At 48.0% G+C, this 26253-nt stretch overlaps 8 protein-coding genes across 8 annotated transcripts; 1 reads left to right on the forward strand and 7 right to left on the reverse strand.

The window, feature by feature from the left end:
* Positions 1–1635: 1635 nt before the first annotated feature.
* On the forward strand, positions 1636–4024 carry EV420DRAFT_1560196 (aspartic peptidase domain-containing protein). The gene is made up of 8 exons (XM_060473808.1): positions 1636–1980; positions 2033–2085; positions 2135–2429; positions 2482–2956; positions 3009–3122; positions 3175–3440; positions 3496–3641; positions 3700–4024. The coding sequence occupies exons 1-8, from the start codon at positions 1775–1777 to the stop codon at positions 3879–3881; spliced, it is 1737 nt and encodes a 578-aa protein (XP_060327641.1). The 5' UTR covers positions 1636–1774; the 3' UTR covers positions 3882–4024.
* EV420DRAFT_1560203 (uncharacterized protein) lies at positions 4025–5372 on the reverse strand. The gene is made up of 2 exons (XM_060473809.1): positions 5031–5372; positions 4025–4982 (listed from the first exon to the last, which is right to left on the reverse strand). The coding sequence occupies exons 1-2, from the start codon at positions 5243–5245 to the stop codon at positions 4061–4063; spliced, it is 1137 nt and encodes a 378-aa protein (XP_060327642.1). The 5' UTR covers positions 5246–5372; the 3' UTR covers positions 4025–4060.
* A 283-nt stretch (positions 5373–5655) lies between these two features.
* Positions 5656–7073, reverse strand: EV420DRAFT_1646049 (mitochondrial carrier domain-containing protein; the record flags this gene model as incomplete). Its single annotated transcript, XM_060477854.1, has 11 exons — positions 5656–5832; positions 5883–5918; positions 5972–6016; positions 6065–6149; positions 6200–6291; positions 6344–6432; positions 6483–6518; positions 6572–6724; positions 6776–6861; positions 6924–6957; positions 7004–7073. 11 exons carry the CDS (start codon positions 7071–7073, stop codon positions 5656–5658), a joined length of 903 nt encoding a protein of 300 aa, XP_060327643.1.
* Positions 7074–9323: 2250 nt separating this feature from the next.
* EV420DRAFT_710879 (uncharacterized protein) lies at positions 9324–9941 on the reverse strand. The gene is made up of 3 exons (XM_060483174.1): positions 9692–9941; positions 9583–9639; positions 9324–9530 (listed from the first exon to the last, which is right to left on the reverse strand). The coding sequence occupies exons 1-3, from the start codon at positions 9785–9787 to the stop codon at positions 9354–9356; spliced, it is 330 nt and encodes a 109-aa protein (XP_060327644.1). The 5' UTR covers positions 9788–9941; the 3' UTR covers positions 9324–9353.
* EV420DRAFT_710951 (uncharacterized protein) lies at positions 9853–11888 on the reverse strand. The gene is made up of 3 exons (XM_060483175.1): positions 11835–11888; positions 11752–11776; positions 9853–11691 (listed from the first exon to the last, which is right to left on the reverse strand). Exons 2-3 carry the CDS (start codon positions 11752–11754, stop codon positions 10096–10098), a joined length of 1599 nt encoding a protein of 532 aa, XP_060327645.1. The 5' UTR covers positions 11755–11776; positions 11835–11888; the 3' UTR covers positions 9853–10095.
* A 568-nt stretch (positions 11889–12456) lies between these two features.
* Positions 12457–15612, reverse strand: EV420DRAFT_1646051 (uncharacterized protein; the record flags this gene model as incomplete). Its single annotated transcript, XM_060477855.1, has 23 exons — positions 12457–12561; positions 12612–12910; positions 12969–13028; positions 13086–13331; positions 13385–13515; positions 13568–13606; positions 13653–13673; positions 13722–13782; positions 13831–13876; positions 13930–13978; positions 14029–14042; positions 14093–14104; positions 14162–14347; positions 14402–14439; positions 14491–14509; positions 14590–14677; positions 14728–14904; positions 14957–15108; positions 15162–15178; positions 15227–15282; positions 15338–15390; positions 15439–15506; positions 15555–15612. 23 exons carry the CDS (start codon positions 15610–15612, stop codon positions 12457–12459), a joined length of 1995 nt encoding a protein of 664 aa, XP_060327646.1.
* Positions 15613–17433: 1821 nt separating this feature from the next.
* Positions 17434–19463, reverse strand: EV420DRAFT_711264 (uncharacterized protein). Its single transcript, XM_060483177.1, has 4 exons — positions 19217–19463; positions 18641–19151; positions 17589–18585; positions 17434–17542 (listed from the first exon to the last, which is right to left on the reverse strand). The coding sequence occupies exons 2-4, from the start codon at positions 19036–19038 to the stop codon at positions 17495–17497; spliced, it is 1443 nt and encodes a 480-aa protein (XP_060327647.1). The 5' UTR covers positions 19039–19151; positions 19217–19463; the 3' UTR covers positions 17434–17494.
* A 1-nt stretch (position 19464) lies between these two features.
* EV420DRAFT_711244 (fungal-specific transcription factor domain-containing protein) lies at positions 19465–22748 on the reverse strand. The gene is made up of 7 exons (XM_060483176.1): positions 22574–22748; positions 22500–22517; positions 22337–22447; positions 21656–22285; positions 20547–21607; positions 20287–20490; positions 19465–20235 (listed from the first exon to the last, which is right to left on the reverse strand). The coding sequence occupies exons 1-7, from the start codon at positions 22654–22656 to the stop codon at positions 19760–19762; spliced, it is 2583 nt and encodes an 860-aa protein (XP_060327648.1). The 5' UTR covers positions 22657–22748; the 3' UTR covers positions 19465–19759.
* Positions 22749–26253: the final 3505 nt, after the last annotated feature.

The raw sequence follows: 26253 nt of genomic DNA on the forward strand, positions 1-26253 counted from the left end.
TTGTGTCAGCTCGGTCTATCTGTGTGATGTTGGCTGATGGTATTTCAATGCGCAGTACCACCAGGTACAAAGGGGCGCGCAGAAAAGCGTAAAGAGCGCCCACAAACACCCACATCAGCGTGGCACGTTAAAGCTCCGAGACTTCAATAAAACTGCGACTCGGGCTAGCTAATAAGTACTCATATCATCAAACATTCATTTACACCAACAAGCGTGGGATCTCTTGAATCCCGCGCGTCTTCGCACTACTCGCCTCACAGTGAGACAGCGAACCGAGCGAATTTGCAGTACTTGGTATGACGAAGTACAAGCCGTCGGCAAGACAGCGCCAGTAGCGGTACAAAGTGGTCCGCGGCATATTTCAATTACCGGTATTCAATTCTCTCTACCCATAAACAAAGCTGACCTCCAATTCATAGGCCCCACTGGATAAAGAGCCCACTGCAGGTCAGTTTTGGACCAAAATAGTCCCAATCCTCTTCCATGACATTCTTGGTAAATTTGCTTCCAGTTTGGCAGGTTCACGCGAGACTCAAGATTCAATCGCAGGACAATGAAGCCTTGCATTAAGTCAGGAAGACTGCACTGCGTCCGAGTGGGTCTTTGGGTTAGAGTGTCTTGAGAACTGATTTTTATTTTAGGACACAAAAATATGCTATCTTGAACCATGGGATCAAACCCTGGAGTTCTATTCTTTGGGCTAAAATCCCTACAGATCAATTCGGGACCTCAAAATCAAGGCGAAATCCAATTGAGGCTCAAGCGCGCTTTCGGTGGGGGGTTATGCACATTGTATACATGGCATCATCTCCATCAAAAATATCGCCAGTTGATGTTCTTAAAGGTACGTTACTTTTCTTTTGTCTACTTGGCATGTCGTCTCTCGTGGTCCATCTTCGTTGTCATAGTGGTCTAGCCAAGGTCGAGCACTTAGCGTCGCAAAAAATCAAGAGGCTTGGCAGCTTTCTCCAAGTAATTCGACACTTGGGCTCTCTTACAAGGATTAGGGAAGAGGACTGCATTGGGAACTTCTTCCTTGCGAGAATATGATGAGGTTGCTTATGTCTTGCTGATAATGAGTCTCCGTGCCGTCCGACCGTCTTCAGCAAAACAGGGCAAGGTATACGCACTGCTGCCGCGTTTCTCAGCACTAGTCTTGGCAAGGCAGCAGCTTACTATGTACTATGAACTCTCGACATCTGATGAGCTTGACTTCATCGTGTGGCGAAACTAAGCACTCAAAACTTTCTTGACAGCTGCCACAGGGTCCTGCGCATGGCCTTCTGGTGTCAGTTCTTTTCGCGGGGGGGGGTCGCTGTTGTAATGCTACCGTTTGTATCGAGTCTATATAGGATACCACTGTAGTATCCAAGTAGGATCAATCGCCTTCCCTTGGCTTTCCCTATCTGATTTGCGTTAACCGAGTAAGGCACGAGATTGAAGTTGTATCCCCCTACCCCCACATCCACCGGGAATTTACCAATAAGGGCTTTTTATAAGTCCGAATGGCTTCAACGCAGCTTGAAGTGATTTTCTCTGCCAGATGCGTCGTCGGACGGCGGATCCGGTCCGTGCGATCAACGTCGGATGTGATCCTCAAGATTCGGAATCGGATTCTCTTTCTTTCCTTCTTCCAGGCACATGAAACGCCAAGGTGTTCACTTGCTCAGAGCAACCTGAGCTCGTGGCAAGATCGCTTTCTTTAAGTTTTCACCTTTCCTTCTTCTCAGTTTTCTGGGTCGAAGGTGGACATAATCTTTTTGTTCTCTCCGACATGCGCCGAGGCTTGCTGGTCTTGTCAATTCAGCTTCTTTCAGTTCTGGCGTTTGCGGATATTCAAAAGCTCTCGGCGAGACATGCTGTTCGAACAAATGGTGGAATACACGTGCCTATATTCAGAAAAGAGTCAGCATCCCGGTCGCTGTTGAAAAAGCGCGGTGAACTTTCTGGTGCCATTGGCTTAGGTGATTATTTTGACGTGTAAGCGTTCTCTATCGTATTTCTCATCATCGTATTGATGTCTCATCGACAGAACATACCATGTTTTGGTGACTATAGGAAACACTTCTACTCCGCTCGTGCTTGGTACGTCCACATTCATAATGGACGTTGATCTATTTATCTATTTCTTAAGATACCGGCTCCTCTGATCTATGGGCTATTTCTGATGCTTGCACATCCGAAAGCTGTATGACTGAAGTATCGCTATACCCTCAAACGAACTTTACATCAACAGGTCTCGAGGCTCAGCTATTTTATGGTGATTCGCGAACAGGGACCTATGCACTTGGCATTATAGGACAGGATACAGTTTCCCTTGCAGGATTGTGCCTCGATGGCCAGTATTTTGCCGCAATAAATGATACAAATACGAGTGTGCTCGACACCGGAGCAGCAGGGATTTTCGGCCTTGGATTTCCAAGCAACAGGTTTGTTTTTCCAGTCCTATATTTCTTCCGTTTATAATAGTTTCTTGAACAGTTTCATCTGGTCAGACGTATTCTTCAATAAACACGCATCGCTTTCCCAGCATCGGAGAAGAGATGTGCTACCTGCTAGGAGTCGCCCACGACGCCAAGGAAACTTTGGAACACGTTTTCTTCCACGCCTTAACTCTATGCCTCCTGTGTTTCCTGCCATCGCGAACCGCATCGGATCCCAGCGTCGGCAATCACGTTTAAACTCATCCGCTGCCGAATGGACATCCGTCATTACTGATTCGTACGCATCCATGGGCCCGTTCGTTGTTCGGCTCGTGGCTAAAGCAGAGTTGAATGCTCCAATGTTCACAGTGACCTTGCAACGGAACACTATATCTCGAGAGGGTAATGTTGGGCAGCTAAGCATTGGGGAGCTCCCCGCTGGTATCAAGAACGAGAGTCTTACTTGGGTTCCCATCCGCTCATATTCCAGCAAAGAGGGCGGTCTGGTCGGGCCCACCGATTCTCCGAATGAAGTACGTCTAACCTAGAAGCTTCTACTACTGTCACTGATTCACACACACCCAGAAATACCCCATCAACTGGGAAATCTTTATTGATGCCGTATATTTGGATGGGCAGAAATTGAATAACTCGTCCCTCGCTTCTTCGGACATTGCGGTTTCTGGTCTTGTTGATACCGTGAGTGTATTGAATTGTCACACACATTTGTCTTGGCTTGAACGTGCGCCAGGGTAACACCCTCGTACGCGGCCCTTCGGATGTCATAGACGTAATTTATGCTCAGCTGGGAGGGACAGAATTCTCTTGCTCCACCCCTCACACGCTAGCCTTTCAGATCGGAGGGAAGATGTTCCCCGTTGATCCGCGCGACTTCATCGTTCAAGCACACGCCGATAATGTGGACATTTGTACAGCAAACATTGCCGCCACTGACACGCCTGTTCTCGGTGAAGGCCCTCTCTACAGCTGGTGTCTTGGAGATCCATTTTTGAAGGGGTGGGTCTTCCGGCGTTTGTCATTGATCCCGGCTCAACGTACTCACCGAATGTAGTGTCTTGTCTGCGTTTCATTATGGCAACCTGTCGTATCCGTCTGTGGACTCTCCCCGGATAGGATTGCTCTCCACAGTACCGGAAGATGCCTCGGATAAGCTTATCGAAGCTGTAAGAGAGGCTTCTTCCAGCGACAATCTATATGGTGCGCTTATTCAGGCATACGCTGCTTGTCAATGATGACCGCATTGACTTTCCTACAGGAACCGCCGAATCAGCTCCAACTGGTCTTCCCGTCGCTGATTCAACCAATTCACTCGGGGTTCCGGTGGTTACTGCAATACCGACTCCGACATCTTCAAACGGTGATGTGGTTTTGTCCTGCCAAATACAAGGATGGCTGGCACTGCTGCTTGGTACTGTTGTAGTCTTGTTACGCCCCTAGAGCATGAGAGGAGGTGGTCCCGCAGTCATTGCGTTTTGACGCACTCGCTGACTTTATTCTGATTCAGGAGGCGGTTCATGTAAAATGCGTGTCATTATATGATATCCTATATATTAATTCGATGATTCCAAAAACAAAACTCATGCGTGGATGGCAGCATGTATACGAAAGAGGCGGTCTTAACGATATCTCCTGGACACCATTAACAATCCGCGCTTTTTAACTTCTTCAAAGTATGCCACATGCTTGTTCATCAACCCCTCCAGCTCGCCTTCCCACAACGGCCAATTCGCTTTTTCCCGTTCCGCCGTATCCCACTCATATCGGGCTGCGCTGAACACGAGCTCAACCTTCCTCAATTCCATCTTTGCCAGAAATTTATCGAGTTCTGCCCACTTATCCGGGCTACCAGAGATGCCACCCAGAGAGTACTCCAGTTGGATTTCCTTTAAGCAGCCACCTTGGGCTTTGTAAAGAAGGTGTATGAGCCAATCTGTCAGTTCGTCGCAAGCTTTGCACGCATCTGTCGGATCCCAGCGTCCGGGAGAAGTCACAAATAAGCGAAACTTGGTGACGTTCTGGATATCGGGGATGGGGATCTCGGTGTTGGATGCCCCCTCCAGAAACAGCTCGTCGAGGTGCGTATAGGGGATTACGTCGTATTGTGGAACGTCCCACTCAGGATAGTAGAGTGGATAGGTAAGCCGTCGAATGCGAGATGGCTTGGAGAGGAGCGGGAGGAGGCACTTGATGATATTTGCGTCCGTTAAACTGCACAGCGCGCTGGTGATCACCAGGTCTTCAATGTCAAGAGAAACTCCAGATGATGAGGATGTCTCTTCAATAATGCCTACGTCACGTAGCACTAGCTTATGCAGTCCGTGGAACCCACTGAGGAAGGTGCCAAGGTTCGTCATAGAACACTCGTTAATTTCTAACTCCTCGATTCCAGGCCAGATGATATCAACATCGATTAGTTTCACCTTGACGAGACGCAAGGTTGTCAAGTTCTTCATCATGCCCAAGGCGATAGGCAACTGCGGTTCGGAGGCAACCCATGTCGGCGAGGGGCCAACGTACCAGACGTTATCTTCGCTAATGGTAAGACTCTTTACAAGTGATGCAGCATTGTGACATTTCTTCGAGAAGTTTTCGCAGCGATTGAACGACCTATGTGGGATGAATTTAAAGCGTATGGCGTGGAATAAGTGATATCGGCTGCGGTAAACGAGCTGGCGAGACGCAATCGCGCAGGCTGTGAGAGAATAAACATCGTCGGAAAGAGCGTCGATTATTTGATCCATGAGTTCAGGCGGAAATATGGGCGCAGTATCTATGGATTGTGGTGTAGGATGTGCAGTCATGGTGGTGGTGTTCTGTAATCTGAACAGGGGCTCTATATATTTCACCAAGGCCCCTTTCTTTATAAGTACCGTGACCGTGTACAACTAATTGTTTCTTAATTGTTACAATGACAATTGCCACTCGGACTTCACTTGGCGAAGAGCGCACACCCGCTTATTGTATTTCGAATAAAACTCGCCTCTTGTGAAGAATAGCTCAATGGTTTTCGGAAGTCGTAAGCGCCTCATGATAAATTAGACCAGGTAATCTCGAAATGAGCTAGGACCAGTCCAAGGATCTGAGTGTACAACTTGTATAGGTCGGACCGAGAAGGTTGAAGATGTTTACCAATTCGTTCACAAGGGATGACTTCATGTTCACTTCGGTATATATTGCTAATATTATTACACTCCACCTCTACTATCGAACTTCACAAGAACGTATAGCCTTTGCTCCTCGAATAATCAACCCCGTTCCTCAATTGTTCCAACGTCAAGAAGATGAGAATCGTCGTTGGTTGTAGACGAGTCCAAGCTGGTAACCAGCCTTTGAACATGAACATCGCGCCCTCATTCTTTAACGAAGTCTTGATGACAGCAAGAGTAGACTATCACGGAAAACTCAGTTTCACCATGAGAAGTAGTGTAGAGTGCTTACATTAGATCCTGGTCCTGACGCGTTCATGATACGACTCTGACGACGGGATACTGTCAGGCTCGAGAGCGCGAATTGAAAAGAGTACAGACCTTCAATACATCCGCAGGAGAGCAGACAGTTGTCGCGACGGTGCCCTATATGATAATTAAGACACGAACCGTGCAAGGTAAGGGTCTACGAACAGCAGCAAAGCTTGCAGCGAAATGGCAAGCGATATTGTCATGGAAGTATGGAGTCTTCAAGAGCTCAGCCTTGAAGAAATCGTATCTTCGGACGTATTTAGAACTTGTGTGACGCGAATAAAAATAGAACCGTACGAAGCAAGCTGACTGGCGTTCATCAGAACGGAACGGAACACGTTGGGTCCCACTCCACGGGCAAGCGAAGAAACACCTTCTTCGCGGACCATCTAACGGAGTCCGATAAGTTGAGCGTGAACAAGGAATTACGAGTGGATTCACCCTAAACAGCGCATCGATACAATGTTTGTAGTTGAATCTCTTCTCCGGCGGCTTTGCGAAATCTCCCTGGAGACGCACCATGACGATCTCTGGAAACACGTTCAAAACGTGTGCCCCTCGGGAAACATGTAACACGTACCTCCAGGATTCCCAACAAAACCAGCAACTCCACCAGCTAGAGCGACGTAAGCTGTCTATGACAGACAACGAATGATTAAGGAACCGCACCCATAGAGCCAGCAAGAGCCAACTTGTACGCTGGTGCATCCTTCCCCGCACCAACTATCTTCTTACTCTCGTCGTATGCCCAGAATCGGCACATCGAATAGGACATCTGACGTAACCACGTTCCAGAGATACCATCGAAGAGACCACGCACGCCTGACCAACAAGTTATGAGATATTACGGAAGACCCACGAGTCGGAACGAACCTGCTGTGCGTACAGTCTTCTTCATACTTTCTATCATGCGCTTGTCCCCCGATGCCTGTAGCCGGACTTTAGTTAGATCTAGAGGACTGGAAGGGTATGCCATTAAGGATGACGGATCTGCGCAGCGTGGGAGATGAATGTTACGCACTGTGTAATAGAAGCCGCGATGGTAGCAGCGACGCCTATCCGCTTGTCAGCATTGGCACGCGATCAAGATCGTCGACATACCACCAAGCCAGAATGGATACGGCTGCTTCTTAGCAGGCGCAGACGCAGGCGACACGGACGGAGACGACATGGTCGAAGAGGAAGTACTTCACGGGTGAATACGTGTATCGATATCAAGTCTGCACGAGAATGAGTTGTCCGTGCGAATACGGTGTGAAACCGGTTATTGAAGATCCACGAAGCTGAGAAGCTGCAATGCACCTCCAAGGGACTGCAACCACGCAAATTCACCTGGAAATGCATAAGCGCCGTCATATACGAGACAGATATATTGTCGGCTCACGGTTGTGATGATGAAGGTAGGGACAAGAAGTAGGGAACCCACTGACCTCTGAGGTCATCCTTTGAATTGAGCCGGTGGTTCACATGTGACCAGTTCATCCTGCGAACTCGCGGAACACAAGGCAAGAGCCAGCTGAGCGCTTCTGATGCCAAATGGGCATATGATTCCGACCCCGCATTTTCCCAGACACAGATCAGCTGCTTTTGACCCCGCATCTCACTCCAAAGATGGGTACAACAGATGTTTTTGGCCATGAACTTACGGTAACAGTGCGCTACCGACCCGAGCAGTTGAAAGTCAAGGACGCGGCAGGGATATACTTGAAGCATGGGCCAAGTTTGAAGCCAAGGGCACTAGTTTGAGGCACTACATGTCAATCTTGGGAGGCACTCGTTGCTTAATCTGGCTAGATATCGCGTCTAATGCGGATAGACGTAGATAGATGTTCGAAGCTAGATTCTTGAATTTGTTTCAAAATTCTGCGCTTGAGCTGGAGATGATGAGACAACACCTCTGGTCTCAGTCGGACGGGCATTCGAAGGCGGTCTATGAAGCACAAGCGAAATAATCTATTAAACGAGTTGTCAAAGGCGAAGAGATAAGATACGCGCCCTACGGATGCTTGATGTCCCCAAAATTACACCCTGCCGACCCAGGCCTCAGTCTGTGCCGATACCAATTGTAGTGCGGGGATCACAGCCTCCACGTCGTGTTGCGATGTGGGGACATAGGAGCAAAAATAGAAACGACAAATGTCCGCATTTACGATGAAGAGATAGCGACGGGGAAGGGACACAAAGGAATATATGTTTGGCCCGGAAAATGAAGTGGGCAAATAATACCGCTTTGGGAATGTCTGAGGCGAAGACTGGTCTATCGCACTTGCCGTCATTACTTCAGTTCGCAGCCAATAGCAGGACTCGGATTGCTTTTCCGTAGCGCGGTCAGATGACTGGTTTGTAAGAAAGCTGCAGATAAAATCAGTTCTTCGAATTTCTCATTCATCTATGCAAAGGACGAGTACTTGATTGGTACGTGGACGACACACTTACTATACCAACCAACCATAATCATCTGATATTATGCTGTCATTTTGCAACGACCTTCGGAACCTAGACTCAATTGCTAAAGTCGAGAAAAGATGGGAAAGGTCGCGATTGGGAAAGAGAAGTTACATAAAATGAAACGCGGCCACGGAGATTACCGTGAAAAAGTCCGCATCTTAGCTCGAAGATGAGAGTGATGACTACAGATAGGATCGCGGCTGGTGCCGGTTGATGTCTCGGAATGGAGGAAGTCCTTAGAATGCGGCCAGGAAACAATAAAGATGGTACCCAAGACCGGAAGGAATTCGCCTAGTCGTAATCAGTTCCAGACCAATATATGATGAACAAAGCCAACTGACATGCGAGGCTACATGACCCTTGCCCGAGTCACTGAAGCTTTCTATGATGAATGTCAGCAGGTGTCCGGAAGAATGCAGGGTCAGGAAACAAGTGCACGAATCTGTTCTAGGCTTTCCAAATACTTCATTGGCTGCTGACGATTAGTCAATATACGTTCAATTAGCTTTAAAATGATACGTACGCCGTGATAGAAGCTGATACCAGAGCCTCGACATTGATTCTTCGCCGCCGGTCAGCGCAATATCTTCGCCTCACCACCTGTTCAACAGCGAAGGTGATTATCAAGTCCTTCAGACGGTCATCGGCGCTGGATAAGCGAGCAGATACGAATGGCCTTCTGGAGTAAGAGGATTCTGAGCGAAGTCCCGCGGGAGTTCACACAGGTCGCAGGAGAAAATGACCCGTCGTAAGTCGCGGGAGAGGATCAAGACGACACGTGTCTCTACGGTATACTCGGTCAGTCATCTTGAGCCAAGGAGCATCTCAGCATATAGTCTGAAGGTCCCCTGAACCAGGCCGGTGAAACTTGCGCATGTTCAAGAATGACGAAAAATCCATTGAAGTCAATAAATACAAGGGATGCCTGGAAGAATTTCTGTAGTTAGCAAAGAAAAATAGAAGAAGAAACGTTGCGCACATGTAATAAGCAAAAAAAATTAATTCATCCAGACCGCCACCACCAAAATATTTTCAGAGACAGCCAGAGTCCAATGAATCCTAGGACGACGTACATGGCTACTCGCCATGACTTCAACCCTCCCTGGCCTATACCGAAAGCCTGCCCGGCCCGCCGAGATGTCTGTGCTAGCGTAGCGCCAAAGGAGGAAAATGAATTGCCCTATACATGGTAACAATTGAAGTTCCGTAAAGAAAATGCAGAAATTTCATACTGTGTCGTCGAGCATTAGGTTCTGTCGCTCAACGTCATCGTTAATGTCAGTAGTAATCTGCAAACTGGATGTCAGCGCTGCGAAATACAGCGAAGGAATCTTGACTAACGCCACGCAACGTACGTATCTTGGAATGAAGCTCGTCTAGTCGCTGGTCATTTTGCGCTTCATAGGTGTCTTCGACCCGGCCTCTGGACGTCGACATCGTTGTAGAATAAGAGAGAACTAGAGAGCAACGCGTCACAGCGGCATTGTGACTACAGTGACAGTGACATCACTTGTCGGCCGATACTGACGTCATTGATTTTAACGTTCCTCTCAAACATCACTGCACCGTCTTTTGTAGAGAAAAGCTCGTAGATCCTGCTAAGAAATGAAATTTGGGCCAAAAATTACCCTTCAAAATAAATGTTTTTGTATAGCTTTCTTCCTTTTGATCTTGTATCGATCCAGTTGCGAAGGAAACGTCACGAGGTTGCTTGTGCACTCAGCACGGTATTTGGTTTATTCCTCTTAACCACCAACCACATCTTCCCAAGGTGGCACAACATGTACCACTAACCCTTCCTCCTCCAAAGCCCACAAAGGATCAAACCGCGGGTCCCTAGGTTTTAAGTCTTGATATTCCAAACGTCGTAGTACCAAGGTCAATACCTTTAGGCGTGAAACGGGAGCGGGAGGGGTTAACCTAGATCGCACCATTTCATAGAACTCTGGACATGTGAATATTGCCGACTTTTTGCTATTGTAGCCGCTGAATTCTTTGAGGGTGAGTTCGCGTAAGCAAGGAAGAAGGGTCGGCTGCGTTTCTGAAACCAGAAGAGCAACGTAAATGGAAAGATTAGGTATAAGGCCATTCGAACCGTTCCAGCCTCCCATCGTCATACTGAGTTCCGTCAAGGATGTTCCGATCGATGAGAGTACGCAAAACCGAGTGAAAGGTAGAATGGATCCTGCATGAAAGGTACGAATGGAGCAACCCGACCGTTCTGCGATACGGTCTATCATGTCTATTGCTTCATCGTCCCATTTACTCTCTCTCCCATTAATTTCTTCGAGAGCCGGGAATGTCCCGGCAGATAAAATCCTCAGCTCATGCGATGTACCTGTGATACTGCGCAGAGATCCATGGAATAGTGGCGATGGATTGGTGTCCCGTGAAATGACCATACTTGAAAATGCAAATTTCACGAGATTGGGCGCCCGCCTCAGGAGATCGTGCACCTCGCTAGGATTGCGAAAGTAACCATCAAAGGTGCGTAGCTGGGGAAGTGGTACTGGAAGGTCAAATACTGGGATGCAATGAATCTTTGCTTCTGTAAGAGCGGGTGCGACGGAAAAGAATGAATACGGCTCGGGTACGATGGCTCCATCTCCGTAGTAATTCATCACAAACACTGCCAGGGAGCGAAGTCGAGGTAGACGACCGCTCACCCGAGAGAACATTGGCAAGGTGCTTGCTGACAGAGTAATTTTCAGGGTCTCCCACCGAAGGGAGTGACGAACAATCAAAGTAACAACCTGGCGAATCGTCTCGCTGTCAGCATTGCGATACAAATCAATATCCAAGTGGAGGGGACACTCAGATGAAAGCTCGATATGCCTTTCAAGGGCTGCAGAAATTTTGCGGGGGTGAACTAGAGGATTAAGATGTGTACGGATAGTAGACCATAGTACAGGGGACGTGATAACGATGGTCCTCCAGAAACAGCACACATGTCCAAACACCCAGGGTGCGTTTGCAGTGTCAAGGTTGCATTCTTCATCTACAGATAGCAATTCGAAGATTTGTAGAAGGATATCTGCTGGAATGCGGCGCACAGGAGCCATGAGAGATCGTTGAGCATCGAGGTCAGATTGGATATTTTGTCGTTCAGTATGAAGACGATCTACCACAGCATTGAGTTCTGATAATTTGGAGTTAAGATCCGAGAGACGACTCTCTAAGCGCTGAGAGCTTTCATGAACTGGTGATAGATCAACAGTGAGCGACGACTCCCCCGACCGCAATAGGTCCACGATACGAGCTCGATTGGAACTCAAATCATCACTTGCTGACCACGAGATATGATGTTCAGTGAATCCGCATCGAGGACATTTTCCATTCATCTAGAACAATCACATTATCAGCAATCTATCTTCTACCCGAGAAAGTCACCTGAACCATACCATATAAGTATCAAAGTCAGTTATACTTTGCGAAAAATCTATTAGAAAGCGCAACAGCAAATAGTAAGTCAAGATATACTTACTAATACTATAGACTCAAACGTAGAGTCATGAAATTCCTCTCTTGAAGGAAGATGTCGAAAAAGTGCAGAAAGTCCCACGCCACCGTGTATTTGACCGCCTCTCGCGTGGTATTTATTTTAGGATTGAAGTCAATATCCTCAGGAGTCAGGCCAGTCCACCTTTTGTCTCTCTTGGTGGGTACTGTAACGGATCTCTCGTATCACTGATACGGATGTCTGACCAGTGACCAATCTTCGGGTCTTCATCAGCTATTCAGCTATTTTTTTGCGGGGTCACTCTGCTACAACGTAGCGATCTGGAGCGTCTACCGTGACGTTCACGTTCACCGTAGAACCATTATCATCTATTCCACGAAAATGATTGACGGGCTGTCTACATGTTCTTTCCTTTCGAGTCTTGGGTCAAGCTACCGTGCAAGACAGCAGAAAATCTGGTCTTCTCGCGTCTACTTCGTCGTCGTCTCGCGGATCCAAGAATCATCATGGATTTTCAGCGTCCCTTGAATCTCGACCTTCATAGCCACAGTTTCATCAGCATACACACTCTTCCTATCAAACGTCCATTTATAATAATTGCTCAGACGAGATATGCGTCTGGTGTTCGACTTTAATCATTCTGATATCAAAACGTTCTGCGTAAGGGAATCTGCTCCAAATGCATATCATCCAACCCCGCGGGAAGGGTATTCGACTTGACTGGGAATTCACTAATACGTAGCTTTGTCGCCTACAGATAGATCAGCTACAACAGAACACGGACAGCCTTAAACCACATACCCCAAATGGAGACAGCACAATCACCTTCTCAGGTCCGACACAATCAGGATTCTCAGGCGGACTGGCAGCAAACGTATCGCCATCTACGGGCCAATCGACGAGACAAGCCGTTGCGGTAATCGTCACTGGAGGTAGCCCGTAATCCCAAACCGGCGAGGGTAAATTGGATACGTGACGCTGGTGGAACCTCAGGGAAGAAGGATCGATGGCGTATTCCCAGGCTTCCGCGGCGTCGTACTGGAGATCCACCGCAAGGCTTTGACGTGGGTCGGTCTTGAGAACCGTCTCTGAACGCTGGACTGAAGGAACGCACGATACTTGCGTCAAACGAACCAACTGTAAATATTGGTGACGTACTATCAAATGCGTAATTCAAAGGACCTCTGTGGACCGCTATGGACCCATGGGGTCTGTTCTCTAAGACAGCACTTATAAGGAATGGATTCTATATTGGTCAAGAGGAAGTATACATACCGATGGTAATATCTGCCGGAAGTTCTAGCACGAATTCAGTGATCCCTGGACCAATATCGATGGGATGCAATCCATTTTCATTAGGTGTCAAGGCCTTGGGAGTGCTACCGTTGATCGAAATTGCCCCGTTAATAACCCAGCCTGGGATACGAACAAAGTACGCAAAGGCCTTCGTCGCCGTAACCGTCGTCGTAAGCGTATCGCTGAACGGATATTGTGTGTCCACCTCAACCGAGACTGTATTATCTGCCGAAAATTAAGACCAGACGTCTGGGATGTACGAAGCTGAAAAAATACACCTTTCTTCAGGATGGTAGATGTGCGGAAAGGTCCGAGGAAGAGATGAACTAGAGACTCGCCGTCTCCGGTTATCAAAAAAGCGTTGGTGATGTACTTTGGCCAGCCTTGAGGGAAATTGACTGTACAGCATCTAAAACGACATAAGGCATGAATATTCTAAATAATTAGGGAAATTCTCCCACGGATAATTGGGCTCTAGACCGAAGATGTTTGATTCGGGTCTTCGAAGTTTAGAGTTAGCGCATACTTGGAAATACCGATGCTTACCCATCTTCCGGAAATGGATTCCTGTAACAAAGTCAGCCGGGGGTTGATCATATCAAATGGACAACGCACGGTGTCATATTCTTTGCGGCTATCTGATTCGATTGTGCTAGGTATTGCCTTCCCCACATATCTGCCGTATATGTTAGCAACTACAAGGATGCCAGATTCGGGAACATACTTGCAGTTATCGTTGCAGGCAGCGCGTTATAAGCCACCCTTTCGACCTACACACAACGGACATTTGCAAAGACTAAAGAATGCGAATGAAATAACATACCCGGTCTGCATACTTCGGGTCCCCCGAAACTTGGTAGAGATAGGAACCTCTGCAAAAAATGTTTGTTCAAAAGTGATGATGATAGCAACAGATACACACGAGAACATTAATTCCTACACATGCTTTAGTCTCAAAGACCATCACAGAATGTAAAAAAGCTTACCACGACCAAGCACTACTCAGTCCTAAATCAGAGCGTCAGCACCATCTAGAGAAGTGACGGCTAGCAAACCCACCCTCGTACGGCTTCCAATCCCGCGAGCATTTCATCAGCAGCATACGCACCCGATGGTCTTCCGTGATAGCGGAACATCAAATCCCATCCGTCGCTTGCCGCTTGTAAATCCGACGCGTTGTGCGTGAACCGATAAGTAGCAGGCAGAGCCTTCATACCTTCTGCCATGTTCACCCCGTGCCACTACGAATAAGCAGGATTAGAGGAGGTTTCATAAATAGGAAAGGACAAGATTACCGAAAGTTCGAGACCAAATGGATTTTCGAGCGTCTCCACTAGATGTATCGTGTGTGGTTTGAGAATCATAGGTAGAAAACGAATCTTACCTGCCACTATGGGGAAGTACTAGCGCAAAATTTTAGAGGTTAAATAGAGATATGTTAGAATGTACGAGTGAAGAGAAAGTACACCTCTTCAGAAAAAACCTTCTCCCAAGGGACGCCGCTCCATTTAAATCTCACCATCGTGTCCACAAGAAGGTCCTCCTGGCCCTGAGGATGGTAATCGTACAGCCTGAGAACGTGATTGACAAACCCGCACCATAAATGATGGGAGCAACATACCACTGTAATACCATGACAAAGTCTTCCCAGCGCGTCTGTGCCCAGGAATCCACGCCATGTCCTTCCCGGAGCATCTTGTTCGCAACCACAACAAACTTGTATAGTGCAGTTACGACGCGATCGGTCAGTGCAGGATTGTATTCGACCATTTGAATCGCGCCAAAAAAGAACGGATACCTAATACGAGATTCTCAGTAATGACATCCCTTTAAAGAAAAATGGAAGATACCTTCCCCATAAGAAACGTGGTTTGTCCGTTCCTACCTCGGGACCCAGCCATCCGGTCTCATCCTGATGGTCCAAGACATAATCGAGGAACTCTTGCGTCTTGTTCATGATAACTGTATGGTTAACGACGATACCATTTGGTACCATTGCATTCTATTTCGCGAAATTTGCTGGGCGTTTCGATGGACACTTGTCGTTCGACTTACGAACCAATAACTGCCGGCTACAGAATCGTCGATAAGTGCAAAGGATATGAATTAAAACCTGTTACCTTCCTCCAAGTAGGAGTAATACGAGTCACCTCCAACCCAGTCGGTGTTCGAGACTCTAACATTCACAAGTTCTATGGCCAAATCTGACATCCAACTCAGAGAAGACTTACAAATCGTAGAATTCATGCATATGCCCAGCAACTCCATCTGTTTGTACAACAAGCTTGAAAGAATCTCGTTATCGACGTAAAATCGCGCGAATGTCACGTACTTGGTCGAAAAGCCATCCTGTAGGCCTGATTTCACCCAGAGGGAGCGTCAAGAACTTTTTTGGAACCACTGTTCATCCATGAGAACGTTCAATCATGGGCGATAAGAGGAGCGTACAATTACAAGAACTGCCTGTAATGAAAGCTAATGCGCTAAAGGCCTTGAAGACATACATCACGTTCAATAGTGGTGAGCGCAAAGAGATAAGAAGTCTTTCTGAACTCGTGCACCGAGAAGCCGTGACGCGATCCGAGCGGGCCGCTTGTCGGTATGGTACCATGCGTCAGAGTTACTGAAACGATATGTAGATTACAATGCTTATCAATTTCGAAGCCATGGTTGGACGACGCCCGGTGAAATATCGGAAAAAGCAGATATACCGTGTCAGTCTCTAGGATTGGTAACGTTCGAGTCTGTTTGAATCCGTGTTGCATTTTGCATCGCGAAAATCCAGTGCTCTAGACTATGATGGCACTGGGCAGGGTAAGATAATAGGCGTGGCCGCGTGGGAAACGCGAAATGACCTGCCCTCAATCAGGCTTAAGTAGCTTTCCAGGCTCAAATAATTCCATCGTGAATAAACAGCTTCATTGCCCAGAGATATTGCCTTCATTTAGGCTAATTCTTCATCATGTTTTTTGGGACATATTTTGCTTCATTGACATAAGATTTTTCAAGAGAAAGTCTCATTTATCCGACTGCTACCAACTTCTCCGCCGAGTCCACCCCTTGGGCGTTGGCCGCATGGCCGCTGGCACTAATGGGTCCGAGTCGACAGTCGCGCACTGAAGCCTTTTGGCGACCCCTTGGCGAGCCGTTCTTTCTTTGCTTATTACTACCGCCGACCCTAAATCAGCTACAGAACCGAAAGATGTTAAACTCGCTTTAATAGGTACTTGACACTAAAAAGGTATCTGTAACAATAGTTCTATCTGAATTATCTACTTATAGACTGATGAAGGACTCTAAGAAAGTTGACCGTTACGATATCTTCCATCATGAGGCATTTTTGGGCCTGCATGACTAGTAGCTTAGCAAGAGCCTTGTACATTTATGTCGCGACTTGGGCTACACGCTGGAATCGGACTGAATGTGGGAACATTTTAGCTATACTTCATACCTTTCGAGAGGCTGATGGGCTGGCCGAGTATACGTCGTTGACTTCCGTCTCGATCGGAGTCTCTGTCGGGCACTCCTCGTTTTCACGACCTGACTGTCGCGAGCGTCTTTCATATCTTGAGGACCAAGACTCTGGCCCCTAAATGAGGAATGAGGGTACTCACCATATGCTTTACCATCACTGTGTCCGATATGAAATCACGTTCTGGTGTCTTCATTTCATGGTTTCCGAGACATACAGAAATGTCAGACGACTTGCTCCAGTTCAAGTAAGTCTTGTATCCAGGGACCACTTCGCTTGAGTTTCATGTTACTAGTCTTCACGCGTCACGGTCTTGCCAGCTTCTCGATATAATTGAGCGTTCAGCACTCGCAAGAAGCGTCAAGTCTAGCTACGTTCTCTGTCGACAGAAATTTCAGGACCTGCTGGTTTAAATCCCGCCCTTTCGATGCGAACACCTATACACGGTACTTGATTAGCGTCTCAAATGACTTCCCCAACGCCGTACTCTCCAACACTATGTACAATAATCTTTAGGTGTCCCTCGCCGCCGCTCACTGACACCTGTAGATCTTAGTCACTCTATAGAATTCTAAGCCCGTTAAGGAGAGTATTAAAGAACGAATAGCACGTCAACTGACTTCTTAAAGGTTGCCCTTACATGAAGTTCTTGCTTCTGGATACCCAAAATTTACCAATCGGTAACGACTAGATTGGACTTGTCTGGTAAGGCATGTGGACATCCAATTCTCAATCAATCCATCTGCTTTAACGGAAATGACACATCAATTAACTCTGCTACTGCATACGAAATGAATTACAAAACTCGAAGAAGATCCACACTCAAGAAGATCGAAAGACTACCGCGCCGTCACCATATCAAATCCGGACTGGCTCTTAAACAGCGCATCAAAGACCGGATCATTAAAGGTACCTCCTAACCCATAAGCGTCTTCCTCAGACGAGTCGCTCTCGGTTTCTGTATCTGAGAAGTCATCATCCCTAAATATCTTCACCTGCGGCATACCCACCTCCATATCCGCAAGATAGCTGGAGCAAGTGTTTGCATAAGCGCTACTAACATGCACTTCGACCTCTCTCAGAGCACTCGTCCCCCGTACTCGGAGGACACCCAATATCGCATCAATACCCAGGTCATTGATCCCCTCTATGTCTGAGCTGCGCAAACATAGCGTCTCGAGCTTCGGGCAAGAACGTGAACCATCTGGCAAAGGGAGAAGGCATTTTACCGCCGTCCACTCTATCTCCAAATGCCGGACATTCATGAGGAACTGTTGCATGGACTCGAGAGAAGCGGAAATATCCTTCAATGCCACCCTCTCCATCAGAGGGAAGGTAAGACCAGAAAGGACATCGCCGGGGTCAACGGCAAGCGCATCTCCTGGATACCTATCGTTCTCCAGCGTCACCTGCCGCACATTGGGTCCAATTAACAGCTTCGCCAGTCCATGGCGTGCCGTATCGGCACGGTAACCGATAGAAATATCTTCTAGCTTTGGAAGAGTGACTGGACGAACTGCGTGGTCGTCGCGGCTCGAGGGCCCAGCATCATTCATTAAACGCAACTTTCTCAGCCGTGGAGCACACGCGGAGAGGATCCCATGCATGTCAGCCGTCGAAGGGCGTACATCAGAAGAGAGCGAAGTGATCTCGAGAACCTCTAGTTCGCGAAGGACAGAAAGAGAGGACCATTCTGCGTAGACGCCCCGGAGGGTGAGAGTGCGAAGGCGATTGGTGCGGGGATTGAGCACGAAGGGCGTGTTAAGAGCGGCCGGCTGGAACTCGGAAGCATGGCTAATATAGTCGTTACATCGCATTATAGTGAGGCTCTCGAGTAGAGGCGCGGGGGCATTACTTAAATAGAGAAGGGCAACATGCATGGGGAACCAAGTATCCGTGAGTATGGAAAAGGACCGCCAATGGTGTATGTGCGGGTGTAGCATGGACATGACAGTCATCATGTGTTGATAAGAGAAGGGTGGAGTGTAAGGACACTCGGGTTCGACACTGATGACGATCGTCAGTCAATCAATGAAAGAAAACATAGAAGATGGGAACGTACCTCGGCTCTGAGAAATCCCAGTCGGGGTCCCTGGCATCGATAATTATGTCGAGAGCATGGTTACGAGATAATGAAAGGTGGGAGGAGAGATGAGAGGTGTGGAAGATGGATAGCCTCTGTCCATTGTGACACGTTTTATGGATGGAAGCGATAGTAGCACACAGACTCGTCCACAGTGCCGGTGTATTACGAGCAACCATACGCCAATGTTTGCTAACAGCAGACAGACGTGTGGGCATCTTGACGCTCTCTGAGTCGAATAGCGGGCTTTCCTTCCCTTCCGTCGCCACCGGAGTACCATGAGTCGCCAAAGAGAATATGTACGTGAGAAGCTCCACAGGAAGAGTGCTGATTGGGGAGCAGGCTCTAGAATCGTACTTTGACCAAAACGTTGCCATTGTCTGGGGGGGCGCGCTTTGATGCTGACGGGGGGGAGACAATCACGTCGGTCAAGACCGGCTTTAAATGCAGCTGTATCCAATATATTCGTTCCTTTGTTTCATTGGATCAACTAGAACAAAAGAGAGTGGTCCATAAACAGGAAAATCGGAATCAAATAATATCAATCGGACATACCTTGTGCGCCTGTCTTATTGTTCTATCGCGACCGTGCGACGGCAAGGCTAGGAGCCTAGCTGAATTGAGGGGGGAAGGGATGCAAAGCAAAACGAAAGGCTAGAAGAGGAAGGAAAAAGGGAATGGAATGGAGAACGGGGTATCGGTGGCCTTGCCTGAGGACTTTGTAATAAGTTTCACTCTACCTTCCATAACACGACTGAACAAAGGGAAGTCGAAATGGGTACGTGACGGATCTGAGATCTACTAAGCGTGACTCGGACAGCTTCCGATGTGAAAATGCGAATAAAGTTGAAAGAACCGTCCTAATTTGGCAAGTCGCAAGAGCAGCGCATTGTGCGCATTCATATGGCGCTTCGGACCTGAGAGCAACGAGGCTCGTATCAATCGGTATCCAACATACAGAAAAAACATAAGAATATTATACACATATCCTTGGAGCTACATAGTACATATTGCCTTCGTTGATTATGATCTGCAGCGTGCACTGATTTGTCCCTTCCACGTAAGTAAATGAGAAAATGCGCCACGCATTCAGTGTTGCTATGGGGAAGTGACGATACCGGTCATTTTCAGGTACGGCTCTCCTCCCCCACTGATATTATGCCCATCCGAAGAGCTAGGTGGCTGGATAAACTCTGGATTGAAAATTTGTCCGAGGTCGACCGAGCCATCGTTGAACAGCGACATGACATCCGACGGCGACATGTATAGTTGCTCGTTGCCCATGAGATCCATGTTCATGTTCCCGGAGCCGTCAGCAAACGACGGCTGCTCGAATTTCGTCACAGGCGTTCCTGAAGACGGTGGTGCCGAAGGAAAAGACGATGACGGCCCTGCAGCTTTCTGGGCGTCTAAGAAGTCAGACGGCGAAAAGGCTTCTGGACTGGGAGATTCTCCGCTACAATTCGATCGTGCAATAGACGGCGCCTTTTTGCGTACTGGTCGGATCCAGGGCGGCCGTCTGTCATTTTGAAGATTGTCTTGTTGTGGAGTGGGCTCCAACGGAATTTGAGTTACTGGTGAATGTGAGTAAGAGTGAATGGACCTGGCCGCTACGGAAAACTCACATCGGCAGAATTCTTCCATGAGATCCCCAGAACGAAGCCCGCAGATATAACGACCGCTAAATCTTCTCAGGAGACCGATACATGAGCGCAGCGCGTCGAGGCCGGAAGGTATCAGGTGTTGCAACGTATCAGATTTGCAGTTGAGTAGAACGGCTACGAGAGTCCGCCCAGCTTGGGTAAGTTGGTGGATAACGTGAACGCCATCTAAAAACCATTCCATCAGCAAACATTTATCATAAAGCAAGCACCGGAAATCTCACAGTAGGTCATCAACCCCTTCCTAGCAATATGCAGATGCGCAGCTGCGATTTGCAGTGCCGAATTATGCGCAGCGACCATAGCCTCCTTCTCAGCATCGGTCTGTTGCTCATCATCCCCGCCCGCTGCATGCCGTTCAGCAACCATCTGTGAAAACCGGTGTCGATGGATCAAGAGCCGTACAAAATGCTCCGCACAGTGTAATCGCTCCGCCTGCGTCAGCCGAATCGTATCTTCCGTGCCCAAAGTCTCTGCAGATTGTGACCAGATGGGAGGTATACTCCGATGGATCTCATCCAGTAGTATCTCCTCATCCTTCAACAGCTTACACCCGGAGGACCCAGTCAACAACGCGGCTGCCTTCGCCATAAAAGGTGATGAGGACTGCCTCGCTGGAGGTACATCCAGCACCGATTCCGCCACCACGAAAATCCGTAATGAAAATATGAAAGCGCTCATGCGGCATTCGGTACCTGGAGGCGGCACTCCAACACCTTCATGCGTGATATATTCATCATCAACAGGCGCCGGCTCCCCCACATCACAATCTCTCAATCGAATCATCGGCGGTCGTCCAAAATGCGCACTTAGCTGCTTATCCCAGATATACACGCACCAAAACGTGCGTTTCCGCACCTCATCCTCAATCGGGTCGAAAAGATCGTATGTGTCAGCTGAACGGTGAAGACCGGCATCAACAGAGACGGTTATGGCTTCTGAGAGGAGGGCAGCGCCTTTTGAAAGCCGACCAAGGCCGATAGCGTATACGGCAGCGATGAGGTTAGCTTGTATGGTATATAGGGTGGGTCGGTCCGCAGTAGGGAGGGTGCGTAGCCGTCCAAGAAGCTCGAACCAATGTGTACCAGCAGAGATACTGTCATTGGGATCGGCACGAACACGAGGGTCATCCATGTGCCGGGACGCCAGGCAACAAATGGAGACAATGAATGCGGCAAATCCAGGCTCTCCCCATTTTTGTGGGTTGCCGTAGTCTGCAAGGAAAGTCGGGACGTGGATGAAGGGGAGGATGTAATATGATGTTGAGAGATAACATTGCACGAGGCTGCCATAGAATGTCAGCTATTATCCTCTTGAGTATCAACCTATTTACCTGTCCATAAGCTCCGGTTCGATGTATGTCGTTATCATCGACCAGAGCGTCTGGGGATTAATGTGTGTTCTCCGGGGTGTTCGGTTGGGAAACCATTGCGGCTCCTGAGAATTGGCAATTTTCTTAGCTGCCGATGCAGTTTCGTTTGATGGCGTGCCTTCGCTCGCCGTCTCGGAGGGGTTGTGTCGCTCGACTAGAAGATCTAACAGGGGCAAACCGGACGTTTCGCCCTGCCATCGCGTGTACCCCTCGTCGTCGAAATACAAGTACGAAGCAGTGAGCGACATCCGCGAGGTGTCGTCCACGATGGTATCTGGACCACTCCCTGTGAAGAGATTTCCCATGAGAGACTGGAAAGACGAACTAGGACTGCGTTGTCGGCCGTCGGTAGATTGAGGAGGTGGTGAGAAATGTGTTGAAGGGTTAGTGAGTGGAAATACATGCAAGGAAGGTGGGGGGATTCCCGAGGGAAAGGCGGGAAAGGCAAAAGCAGGGCTGTTGATATCGGTGGGAGAAGACTGCTTCGCTGGGTTCACTGCAGCTGCACCACCAGCAGCGAAAACAGCGGGTGGTATTGCTTGTATTAGCGTTTCGAGGTGGTGCATCCGGTCCTCCAACGTCGCAGTTCGTCTAGTATACCCATTAGCTACAAGTAAGGGTTATACTGCACAAGCTGCTTACTTGGACTTGTGTGGGTGGGTCCTCTTCCCAGGCTCCTCGAACGTACATGCTGAATTAGCAGTAAGACAAGCCTGGCATGGATGGCCTTCGTCGCACTTGATTCTCCTCCGACTAATTCAAGTCAGATTCGCGCTCCAACCGAAAAAATTTGGACGATACATACCGACAGCGGTCGCATGCCCTGTTATCATCGCAGTGAGCGCCGTTCCGATGATCCGCACAAGTAGTTGGACTCACCTGCTCAGCTTGAACCGACGCTCCTTGAGAATTGAAGACGTCTGAGTCTCCTGCTGGGTATCCGACGTCGTTACTGGTGGCATATTGTGGGGGCAGGTCAGAACAAGAAAATGCGGGGTAGTTATCCGGTTGGCTACTCCTGGGGTACCGAAATTTCCCGTGAACGATCGATCGTCTGGTTGATTAGGAGTCTCTTCGAAAAAGGGAGGTGTCGTGGCCTAGTCAGTGGACGCCCACTTAGTCCCACTTTGCTCAAGAGAGACGACCTCAGAGTACAAGGTCAAGGCTGCAAGTCGTCTGACCCTCCCGATGATGACGATTGGAATTTGGAATCCCAGCTATACTTTTACCCTCAAATTGTGCCGAGCCGCCGAGTTGCGTAGAAATTTGTCTTGTTTTGGAAATTAGGAGTGGATACCTTCTTTGTTGCTGCTCCATTCTATGGGCGTCGACATGCAGTGCGCTCAGAGCCCCAAGGGGCCTGCGAGTTTGTTACTTGTTGGCAGAAAGCAACGTCAATCGTTTGAGGCAACTCCTAGAATGGTAATGCCGAATCTAATCAGCATCACGGCTTGACGAAACAGTCTGCATATCTTTGTTGCAGCCAACGTACGTAAAAAAAGCGCTGGAAGTAGGTGGCTGTAGGCGGTTGTAAAAATAATGAGCGAGGCCACAAGGAACCGAGTGGCGTGCGGGGAAACTGAGATCGAAATAGAATTGGTTATTAAAAGTCTGGAGAAGTACTAGAAGAAATGCCAAAAAAACACAGATACAGCACCATGGAAGACGAGGAATGCAGGTCTGATGAGCGAGAGAAGAACCAAAAAAAAAACTCCGTTGTACGGGACCGAAATCTGATAGAGCAACACCGATAAGCCAAATGTAGAGCACCGGAATTCACTGATATCACCTCAAAACAAGGGGGAATTTTGTCACTTGCGGGGAAATTCGGAACACATGACAAAGGGGTAATATTGCACACTGCGCACACTGCCATGCGGACAGTCGCAAGTGGAAACAGTTCGAAAGGGACTGAAAGGGATCAGAGAGTAGTCAGGGCGATCGATACAGCCGAGACAGAAAAAAAAAATTCCGTAGAGATCAATAGTGTTACCGGATTGCCATGTGAGTGGATTCTCAGACATGGGTCCAAGCGTGGTACAGAAAATTCAATTGGACCCTTCCCCCAACCCCAGCTTGTGGGGAAGAAGAGCCATAGAGGAGGGCATCCTAGGGAATCGCGGCTGTTTCAGCGTGAATGATATTCCAGACCATTGGTGGCGCAGTCGTTTAGCGTCAGAAGACGAAGCTGATAAAAAAGGAGCAATCAGATTGGGCGCAATGTATTGGAAATGATGCCGAGCAAAATAAGCGTATTTATCTCCAAATAGGTTCGGCGCTCGGCAGCATGTCAGGCACAAGTTTGTTCCGAGAGGCTACCTGGTGCCGAAGTTGCCGTCCAAAATGTGCACGAAAGTTAAGAACCTAATTAGGGACGCGTCTAGACGCACCCATACCCAGCTATGGCTCCGACAAAGATATATAACTTGGATTTCCTGACTCACTATCAGCCAGACAAATTTTGGCTATTACCAGTGGCTCCTTACTATGAAGATGCTCATTCATGAAACAAATTTGGACATGATAGACTAGTTTTTCCCTAGATAACACGCTCGCCCTAAATTCGAACTCGGCCTTCAAAACGCTTGTCAGTTGACCAAGGTTTATTCGGGTAGACTCGGACAGCAAGCGTACTACAGTGTACAAGTTTTCGCTCCATCATTCACCTGACGTTTCCGAACATGGAGCTTCGGAGGACAGTATCTGGCTCATGGAACACGCCCAGTGTACCTTGGTAGGTATCTTTTGAACCGTGGGCCGAGGCATTTAAAATGTCAGGTCAGCTTGAAGGTCAGATCAGCACATCATCCGCCATTGAAGAGAGGACAGGATTTTTCGAAGATAAATCCCCAACTCTTTCCTCTCATACACAAAATTTGAGAATATTTCCACGCAGCACAGCTTCCCTTCGCATCCCCAGGAAGGAATTGCAAAGCCATATTAAGCAGTTGCCCTGGATCCGCGTCCGTTTCAGTAAATACTTCATGACCACAGAGTAGATTCTAGGCGCTTCCAATCGAGACTTCGCTACCATGCTGAGATCGTTGGTGCTTGGGCTAATAACCAGTCAGTCTTTTTGTAATTCTCAATCAAACATCCTCTTAGTAACATTAATCATGAAGGTCCCTAGTTTATCAGTCTCGTATTCTCGCCTTTGAGGCGTTATAAAAACTGATCGCTGCTCATTATGGTGTAGGAATCTCGTGTCACTAGGGCGGTATGACCGGATTTACTACTAGGACCTATTTCGCTCTACAGGACAGCTTTGACAAACTGGACAGTCAGCAGACCATTGGCACATTCCAGCTACAGGCCACAGTTTACAGAGAATTTTTTACTTTGCTGCAAATTCCATAAGAACGGTGAAGTATCGTTGTCACTGCCGTATTCAAGTTGTGACTTCACCTCCGGATCGCTTGGTTTTCATAGAGGTGAGATTGTCGTGAAATCGTTTCAACTTGACACAGAATATTTACCATTTATCATCGTCGGGCAAGGCTTAAAATTTGCGGTCACTCAGAATTATACACCAGCGAGGGTTTCGCCGTGAATCAAGAAACAGAAGTCGCTGGGGTGCTTCGGCATCACTCGGCATGACGTCGGAGACTCAATTTACCTGGACGCTTTAACGTACTTGAGCTCGTTGTCTTCAAGGTTCTGGCTATCTACTAGCACTGTATCTTTACACTCTTTCTATAGCAAATAAAATGCAATCTAATCACGAGAGGCCCAAAATGCTACGCCTAGAGTTGTAGTTGTCACCATCTATATTTTACACTCCGACGGATGGCTCACTTATATCGGGTTTTGCCTGCCGGACGGATTTGCTTCTGTACACCCATGTCTGGTGGTACCGATTCTCTTACTACAAAAATGGCGGCCTCTCTGCCTATTAACCATCTCTTCGTTGAAAGTTCTCAACTAAATTGTTCTCCTGATGCCTGATAGCTGGCACGACGGCTTTTACGATGTTTTCAACGTCGCAGCAGAACCCTGACTTATCGCGCGTGTATACTCATTGTGGAGGCGTTGTAGCAGCCATCTTTTGTGCAGCTAGATGCTCGTATCGCCAGGAACTTACTCCCGTAGAGTTTGCAAAGCCTTTGTCTTGCTCTGTGAAACGGCCTTGACTCACACCGGATGCCATTACCTCGGTGATAGCCATTGTCCTCTACCCTTGAAAGAGGAAATGTTAGATTTCGATAATTCACTGTATGCGATGGCGTAACACTGGTATTTTCAACTAAAGCCCGTCATCGGCACGCTTTCCTGAGACGGAGGGCTGATTGGATCCCATTCCTCATTTCATGAAACTAACATTGGATGCGCCAAGCCCTGACCGCGCAGCATATCAAGACTACGAAAATTCAAGGAGGAAGGACAATATTACGACTTAAGTATCGTATGTACATTGTACAGACGCTATAATAACAAATTCTTTGGGTGTAACTAGCATCATTTTATTTCCTGTGCTATTTAATAAGATCAGCCTCCCTCCTTCTTTCCCCCTTGATTACCTGGTACGATTTTGTGTCTATGAATCATGAAAACCACGTCGA

The sequence above is a fragment of the Desarmillaria tabescens genome (assembly GCF_030435595.1).
Source record: "Desarmillaria tabescens strain CCBAS 213 chromosome Unknown EV420scaffold_33, whole genome shotgun sequence".
Lineage (NCBI taxonomy): Eukaryota > Fungi > Basidiomycota > Agaricomycetes > Agaricales > Physalacriaceae > Desarmillaria > Desarmillaria tabescens.

What these genes read in the sequence shown, in the direction of transcription:
- EV420DRAFT_710879 (XM_060483174.1), bottom strand. Translation starts at nt 9,787, where the DNA reads ATGTCGACGTCCAGAGGCCGGGTCGAAGACACCTATGAAGCGCAAAAT. An exon ending in AGATACGTACGTTGCGTGGC is followed by an intron (nt 9,640 to 9,691) that starts GTTAGTCAAGAT and finishes TCCAGTTTGCAG; the next exon opens with ATTACTACTGACATTAACGA. An exon ending in ACCTAATGCTCGACGACACA is followed by an intron (nt 9,531 to 9,582) that starts GTATGAAATTTC and finishes TACCATGTATAG; the next exon opens with GGCAATTCATTTTCCTCCTT.
- EV420DRAFT_1560203 (XM_060473809.1), bottom strand. Translation starts at nt 5,245, where the DNA reads ATGACTGCACATCCTACACCACAATCCATAGATACTGCGCCCATATTT. An exon ending in TCGTTCAATCGCTGCGAAAA is followed by an intron (nt 4,983 to 5,030) that starts CTTCTCGAAGAA and finishes AAAGAGTCTTAC; the next exon opens with CATTAGCGAAGATAACGTCT.
- EV420DRAFT_1560196 (XM_060473808.1), top strand. Translation starts at nt 1,775, where the DNA reads ATGCGCCGAGGCTTGCTGGTCTTGTCAATTCAGCTTCTTTCAGTTCTG. An exon ending in TTAGGTGATTATTTTGACGT is followed by an intron (nt 1,981 to 2,032) that starts GTAAGCGTTCTC and finishes TCTCATCGACAG; the next exon opens with AACATACCATGTTTTGGTGA. An exon ending in TTCTACTCCGCTCGTGCTTG is followed by an intron (nt 2,086 to 2,134) that starts GTACGTCCACAT and finishes CTATTTCTTAAG; the next exon opens with ATACCGGCTCCTCTGATCTA.
- EV420DRAFT_711244 (XM_060483176.1), bottom strand. Translation starts at nt 22,656, where the DNA reads ATGCCACCAGTAACGACGTCGGATACCCAGCAGGAGACTCAGACGTCT. An exon ending in ACCCACCCACACAAGTCCAA is followed by an intron (nt 22,286 to 22,336) that starts GTAAGCAGCTTG and finishes TGGGTATACTAG; the next exon opens with ACGAACTGCGACGTTGGAGG. An exon ending in GAAGGGGTTGATGACCTACT is followed by an intron (nt 20,491 to 20,546) that starts GTGAGATTTCCG and finishes AATGGTTTTTAG; the next exon opens with ATGGCGTTCACGTTATCCAC.
- EV420DRAFT_711264 (XM_060483177.1), bottom strand. Translation starts at nt 19,038, where the DNA reads ATGGCAACGTTTTGGTCAAAGTACGATTCTAGAGCCTGCTCCCCAATC. An exon ending in TGGGATTTCTCAGAGCCGAG is followed by an intron (nt 18,586 to 18,640) that starts GTACGTTCCCAT and finishes GATCGTCATCAG; the next exon opens with TGTCGAACCCGAGTGTCCTT. An exon ending in GCTATCTTGCGGATATGGAG is followed by an intron (nt 17,543 to 17,588) that starts GTGGGTATGCCG and finishes ATGACTTCTCAG; the next exon opens with ATACAGAAACCGAGAGCGAC.